This window comes from Chanodichthys erythropterus, chromosome 11 (assembly GCF_024489055.1).
Source record: "Chanodichthys erythropterus isolate Z2021 chromosome 11, ASM2448905v1, whole genome shotgun sequence".
Classification (NCBI taxonomy): domain Eukaryota; kingdom Metazoa; phylum Chordata; class Actinopteri; order Cypriniformes; family Xenocyprididae; genus Chanodichthys; species Chanodichthys erythropterus.
The window spans coordinates 16,224,308-16,232,133 of record NC_090231.1 but is presented as its reverse complement, the minus strand read 5'-3'; the positions used below and the strand labels follow the sequence as shown (position 1 = coordinate 16,232,133).

The following is a 7,826-nucleotide window of genomic DNA, read 5'->3' as shown; positions in this document are numbered from 1 at the left end:
AATTTTCTCCAAAATACTGTAGGGTTGTATAGATGTCAAGCTTTGTAACCAATAACAAACATATCCCTTTTAAAAGTTGATCTTGTTGGCATTGTTTCTCCTGCTATTCTCAACCCAATCAGACCTGCAACCTACTTGAGAAGCATTAACAGAAGTTGAATAAGAGCATTAACACAAACCCTTTATTTCCTTTTCTGTTTTTATAGCCATACTCAAACTATGAAAGGCTGCTGATAAACCAGGAGAATTTTGGTTTCACTGAACCAGCAGTATGGGGGATACCAGGGCTAGTTGTCATTTTGTTTATTATTATTATTATTATTATAGTGAATTTTTTTTTTAGAAAAAAAAAATATATAGAAAAATCTCATGGTAAATTTTTTTTTGTGTGTCAGTTTCTTTATAGACACATACCTGAAAGTCTAGGAAAAGCTATTGAACATTTCTACCTATTATTATTATTATTATTATTATTATTATTATTATTTTAAAGTGGTTCAATGAAAACATAAACCTGCAGTTTATTGATATTCTTATTGATTGGATTAAGTAGAATAGCTTTTTTCTGAAAAATGAAATGCTATGTAGTACTGTAACTTACATCCTTCAATGGCTTTCAGCAAAATTTAAATGGCAGACAAGGTAACAAAAATATCAAGCCCTTGTTTAGGCCAACGGGAAATTTTATTAAATAACATACAAAACAACATATTTAACAAACACAGAGATTTGTCAGTTGATGTCTGCAGTAACATACAAGAGTATTTTTCTTCTCTCTGCATGGGTGTCTGAGACATTAACATTTCTACAAACAAGCTCTTGACAAAAAAAATATAAGCACCTCTTGATGAAAATAACATCACAACATTTATTTCCATTAGGAGGTGCATCAATTTTTGGTCAAGATCTTGTATTGACAATGCAAGAGTCTAGCATTCTGTAAAAGCTACTTAAGCACATCTCAAAGGCTTTCAATGAATTTAAGGTCTGGATTCAGTCAGAGGTGCAAATTCATGTATCCCAACCATTATTTCTTAATTTGAGTGTGATGAATGTTGGCTTTGTCATCCTGGAATATAGCCATGATACATCTTAATACATGGTTGTTTAAGAAATGAAAAGCTACACACTCCATCAATTAGGTTTAGAAGAATTGTTCCCAAACATATAACATGCTAGAAACATAATAATCACTCTTAAGTATTTCCCTATTTAAATCCAAACAGCGTGTTTTTTGACTGGGCAGTGTACAATGCCTGAAACAAAATTAAGTGTTTATCATGCCAAATGGACTTAAAGGAAATTCCAATGGTATTATTTGGTATTTTAATACATATATGCCCAGTTTCACAGACAAGGCTTAAAGGAATAGTTCACTTTTAAATACACTTTTCCTGATAATTTACTCACCCCCATGTCATCCAAGATGTCCATGTCTTTCTTTCTTCAGTCGAAAAGAAATGAAAGTTTTTGATGAAAACATTCCAGGATTTTTCTCCTTATAGTGGACTTCAATGGGCACCAAACGATTGAAGGTCAAAATTAGTTTCACTGCAGCTTCAAATTGTTCTACATGATCCCAGATGAGAAATAAGGGTCTTATCTAGTGAAACTATCGCTCATTTTCTAAAAAAAATTGAAAATTATATAAGTTTTAACCTTAAATGCTCATTTTGAACTAGCTCTCTTCTTCTTCTCTATTAGAATTCCAGCAGTGTAGACGCTGCTAAGCGTATTACTGCCCTCCTCAGGTCAAAGTTTGAACTAATTTTTATATGCAATATGCTAGTTCAATAGTTAATAATTTTCTCCCAAAACCTTAAATAACAACTAAAACTCCAGAGCACTTTACTAAGCACATGTTCTCTATGCACTTCAATGTTTTCTTGAGAGCTCAGATGGGGTCCATCAACCGTTCTATTACCGACATTCTTCAAAATATCTTCTTTTGTGTTCAGCAGAAGAAAGAAATTCATAGAGGTTTGGAACAACATGAGGTTGAGTAGCCTAAATGATGACAGAATTACTCTTTTACCTTACTTTTTTCGCATTTACATATTTCCACTTGGATTGCTTTTAAGATCGCTCAGGCTTAATTATCATTTTTATGCTGACGATACTCAGATTTACATTCACTCTAAGCCTATAGTCAAAACCTTACTTTTTTAAAACATTGTATTTCTGAGATAAAAACATGGATGTCCCAAAACTTTTTGTGTCTCAATAGTGATAAGCCAGAGGTCTTGCTTATTGGCACCTCACATCAGCTTCATAAAGCTGGCTTTGTTTTGAAATCACAAACCAAATTAAAAAATGTAGGAGTAATATTTGAATTTGAAGTAATATTTGTTTGTCTTTTGACGCTCATGTTCAGTACACTGTAAAGAACTCCTTTTTTCATCTCAGAAATATTGCTAGGCTCCGCTCTATGTTATCGCTCTCGGTGACTGAAAGGCTTATTAATACTTTTGTGTTTTCCCGCATTGACTATTGCAACGCACTGCTGGCTTGGGTTCCTAAATGCACACTTAAACTACAATGTGTGCAAAATTCAGTCAGGAGAAATGAGCATATTACACCAATTCTCAAGTCCTTGCACTGGCTTCCAGTCAGGTTATCCTCATGCTTACATATAAGGCACTGCATGGTATGGCCCCCCCAGTATCTGTCTGCACTTTTAACCTTATACACACCCAAGCATCACTTATGCTCCTCACAAGCTGGTCTTTTGGCAGTCCCACAGACACGGTTGCGTTGTGTAGGGGATAGGGCCTTCTCATCCTACGCTCCTAGGCTTTGGAATGCACTCCCTCCCCTTTTTTTTAGGGTAGCTTTTTCTTGATAGTCTTGTTTTTATCTTTCATATGTATATGCATAACTTGTTTTACTTTGTGTGTGTTGTATTCTCATTTGCTTGTTTTATGTAAAGCGCCTTGAGAAGCTACTTTAAAGGCGCTATATAAAAATAAAGTTATTATTAATAATTTTCTTTTTCTTTCTTTCTTTCTTTCTTTCTTTCTTTCTTTCTTTCTTTCTTTCTTTCTTTCTTTCTTTCTTTCTTTCTTTCTTTCTTTCTTTCTTTCTTTCTTTCTTTCGTGGGTGAACTATCCCTTTAATTATAATAGTTTAAATCATGAGCAATATGGATAAACATTATTTATGTCACACATATTGTGATTCAAAATACTTTCAGATTTTCAGTTTTGTTGAATGTGATTCATATGTGAATATGCCTGTATTAACATTATAGCTTCCAGTTATCCATTTACTAAAAGCAGAATAAAAAGTCCTTAAAAAACACTTAGTTGAGAGGTTCTGAAATGCCAGAGATGATTATATAAACAGACAACTGATACACCATTTGCTGAAGTGGCTATTTTGAACAAGTAGGTACATAAATGTACTCAAAAAATGTGTTAAATATCAAAAATGTTTGCATATGAATATACAGCAAAATAGCAAACTCCACACTATATTCCTATAGTGCACCGAATATAAGGTTAAAGACTCATCTTGTTAGGGCCTGAGCACCGAGGATGTGAGGACCTTATTGTAACTGCTCGGCCAATTCTTCTTCTTCTTCTCCGAAATGTCAGAAGTGGTGAAAATTTAAATCTGATATGGGTTTCTGAATTAAGTGTGGCAAAACGGCTCGATAGCGCCACCTACAAAATTTCAATTAAGCGCCCTTTGCGCTACGTTTCATGTACAGGTATGAAATTCGGTAGACACATAACAGGCCAATACCTACAAAAAAGTCCCTGGGTGCATAATCTGTAAATCCAGCAGGAAATTAGATATTTTTAATTTTCTCTGCAAAATTTGGGCAGTTTTTGGCATTTCCAGATGTTCTACTTTAATGAACTCCTCCTAGAGCTTTAATCAGATCAACATCATATTTGGTCAGTCTAATCTATAGGCCTTTGAGACGTTAAATTGCAAAGGTCTAGAGTTTTCGCTGAAGGGCGTGTCCGTGTCCTGTTTTCACCATGAAACAGGAAGTTGTTGTAACTCTGGCATACAATGCCCGATCTGCCCCAAAACTTCACATGTATGATAAGAGTCCTGGCCTGAAGACATCTTCATGGCAATATTCAGTTAGTCATAGCACCACCTGTGGGTAACAGGAAATGGCATACTTTACACTGTAATTCACTCCCAGAAACACTTTTCAATATGCCACGAAGTGCCAAACATACTAGAAACACGTTAAATCATGCAACACTTGGCTAAGTGCTAATGTATGTGATTAACGCCATGAAGCAGGAAGGTGTTTTAACTCAGACATACAATGTCTGATGTGCTCCAAACTTCACATGTATGATAATAGTCCTGGCTTGAAGACATCTACATGGCAATATTCAGTTACAGTCAAAGCACCACCTGTTGGCAGCAGGAAGCGTGGCACTTTGAAATGACTGTGCCATATTTCCCATAGACAGTAAAAGAATGCGCAGACTCAAACTAAGCTTGATGACGTCAGCAACCTGTCTGACAGATGTAAATCTTCTAGTAGCTGTGCGTGCAAACTGCCATCGTTAATCTTGCAGAGACGGCGAGCTTGAGCGGGGAGTTCTTTGGCGTGAGTGAGCAGGAGTAAGTATTCTGATTAATTATTTTGTATAGTATTTTAAAATGTAACGCCAGTACGCCATATTAAGTTAATGCATACTATTGCCTGCGAGCTTCTCCTCCTGACTGTACGGTGATTTCTTTACTGTGCAACAGAGAGTCGAGTGGTTATGACGCAATCGTTAGCCTATTTTTACAAAAACTGTTTCTACGGGGCCATAATGTAACATAGAAGGTAATGGAGCTCTTTATACATTGTCGTGTATCTTTAGAAATAAATAATGGACAAATGGAGTCTTTAAACGCCTCAGATGTAAAATTATTCGCTGTCAAAGTGACGCCAAAATGAATGGGAGTCAATGGGATGCTAACGCAAGTGAAGTTCTGCTACAAGATGGCGGCACGCGGCCGACTTCAACTTCCGGTCGACTTCCTTGGGCACTGATATTTCCCTTGTATTTACTCACTTACATGCATGTAGCCCACTGTTCACTGTTTTCCTAAGGCCAATGGGTGGCGGAGAGCCCAGGTGTGAGGGCCCTTTCAATCGTCTTGATTGATCCCAAACCCCGCCTTCTCCACAAATGAAACAGTCACATTAAACAAAGTATTTTTTCCAAAAGAGGGTTTCTTTCATTTTAGGCTTTTTTTTTTTTTTTTTAATCACCCTGATGTTAGTTAAAGTGTTCGTTCTTTAAATAAGTTTGTTTTAGTTAGTTATTTGATGCGGGTTTTGTCATGATTGACAACTGTGATTGACAGCTTCTCTGATTGAAGTAGTCACTGAAGCACCAACAGACTTTTTTCCTGGATTTTCGGGAGGAGATTGGAGCTTTAACTTTACAGTTTTTTCCAATTGCTAACACACTAAAATGACATGCACAGCACAATTATTTAAACTGACACACAGAGAGCAAAACTTCTTCTCAAGTCTCCAAAAGTCTAAACACCTTTTCTGTTTTACACACATTTTGCATTTCAAAATAGCACTTTTTAAATTCACTAAATACAGTTCTCTGCATAAGACACAACAATCTGACATAAAGTCACATGTTTGCCATTTCAAAACACTGCCATTCAAAATGACACTACATGAGCTAATTGTCCAATTACATGTGCCACCTGGCCAAACACCTCAGTGGTTAATTGTTAACACTTCAATCAGGATGTAAGCACTATGAAAAGACCACAGGTGAGAACCTTTTTTTTTACAACAACAATGGAAGACATTGCAGAGAGAGAGGAAGAGGAAGAGGGAGGTTGAGAATAAGAGGGGGAGGAAGAGTGAGAGGTAGGGGTAGAGCAGGTAGAGGAGTTCATGGCCAAAGAAGACAAACACTTTCAAATGAAATCAGAGCAACCTTAGTAGATCATGTCATCAACCATGGGTTGACAATGCGTGAGGCTGGACAGAGAGTGCAGCCAAACTTGAGCCGTTTTACTGTCACCTCTGTCATCCGGACCTTTAGACTGGAGAACAGGTATGTAACCAAAATTTCATGTAGTACACATGTAGTATACCCCATGTCATAGTGTATCAGTTGGGTGACACCTGTTTACTTAGTGTATGACATCAGCCATTCATGAACTGTACAAGTTTCCTGTACAATGTACTCTACTGTGGGGGAAAATATTTAGGCTGCATTGTCCAAGCCCTATATATATTTTTATTTTATTTTTTCTAAAGGACTGAGAGACGACACCATGGTGGAGGAAGGGGCCAAATGTTCACCGGGGTACAGGAAGCTGCCATTGTAAACTTGGTTTTGGAAAATAATGAAATCAGATTACGAGAAATTCAAAGCCACATCATCCAAGACAACACCTTATTCAACAACATTCAACGAGTTAGTCTGTCCACATTGGCTCGCATTCTCGAGCGAAACCAAATCAGAATGAAACAACTTTATAAGGTGCTGTTTGAGAGAAACTCTCAAAGAAACAAAGAGTTCAGACGAGCATATGTGGATGTAAGTACTATATTGACTGCAGTACACTACACACAACATTGTTTCCCAGTGTACTGGATAACACCATATTGAGTGATTTTTGTTCTTTGTTTTCAGGGAGTACTGGAAATGGATGCTCATGCAATCCCACATGAGTTCATCTTTATAGATGAGGCTGGGTTCAACCTAGCAAAGACCAAAAGAAGAGGGAGAAACCTCATTGGCCACAGAGCCATTATAGATGTTCCTGGCCAACGTGGTGGGAACATCACAATGTGCGCTGCCATCTCCAATATGCATGGTGTCCTCCACCGTCATGCCAAACTTGGACCATACAACACAGCCCATATTCTCACATTTCTGGACAGACTTCACAACATTCTCATACCACCAGAGCGTATGAATGATGCAGACCATCAAAGAAACCGGTACGTTGTAGTATGGGACAACGTGAGCTTTCATCGTGCAGCCCCAGTCCAAAACTGGTGTGCTGACCACCCAACATTTCTCGTGCAATACCTCCCACCATACTCACCATTTCTGAACCCCATAGAAGAATTCTTTTCGGCATGGCGGTGGAAGGTATACGACCGGCAGCCCTTTGTGCGCATGCCTCTTGTGCAGGCCATGGAAGAGGCATGTGATGAGATTGATGTGGGTGCAATTCAGGGATGGATAAGGCACTCAAGGCGCTTCTTCCCTCGATGTCTGGCAAGGGAAGATATTGCCTGTGATGTTGACGAGGCGTTGTGGCCAGACCCAGCTGTGCGGCAAGATGCTGCCTAATTATTTTTCTTGCCTTTTTTTTTTGTTTTTTTTTTTTTACTGTAATATATTTTTTTTTCAGAAATTTTCTTTTTCAGTTTACTTTTTTTGTAAGAATATTTTTGTTCAGTCCCATGTAAATATATCTGCTGTGCTTATGTTGTACTGACTTGTTTACTGTAGTGAAGGAAAAAAAATAAAAATGTTGCAACAGCATGTGTGTGTATCTGCAAATATTTCTGTGCATGTGAACAATCTGATACATATTTTAGTATTATGGCAAAGCATACTAAAGATGGGGATGCTTTTCATTATGCCCAACAGTGTGTAGGTGGTTAGGCAAAAATCTGGTAATATGAATGAAGTGTGTGCCATTTCATGCAAAAGTTTGATTTTGATAATGCTCTGTGTAGTTTCGGTTGCAGTGCTTCATTTTGCAGGATATATGAGGTATTTTGCAGTTTGGGTGTGTGGTTTTGTGAATTGTGTTTAGTGTTTTGATAAAACCAGACTAGTTTGAAAAATTGTGTGTTAGCAATT

General features: G+C 37.4%; 1 protein-coding gene across 2 annotated transcripts; it reads left to right on the top strand.

Moving 5' to 3' along the window:
* The first annotated feature begins 5,990 nt into the window (after nucleotides 1-5,990).
* LOC137031145 (uncharacterized) lies at nucleotides 5,991-7,428 on the top strand. 2 transcript variants are annotated; one of them, XM_067401834.1, is made up of 3 exons: nucleotides 5,991-6,542; nucleotides 6,639-6,949; nucleotides 7,075-7,428. In XM_067401834.1, exons 1-3 carry the CDS (start codon nucleotides 6,297-6,299, stop codon nucleotides 7,163-7,165), a joined length of 648 nt encoding a protein of 215 aa, XP_067257935.1. In that variant the 5' UTR covers nucleotides 5,991-6,296; the 3' UTR covers nucleotides 7,166-7,428. The 2 variants fall into 2 exon arrangements, with proteins under 2 accessions (XP_067257935.1, XP_067257934.1); XM_067401833.1 differs by having other exon boundaries at nucleotides 6,639-7,428.
* The last annotated feature ends 398 nt before the right edge of the window (nucleotides 7,429-7,826 follow it).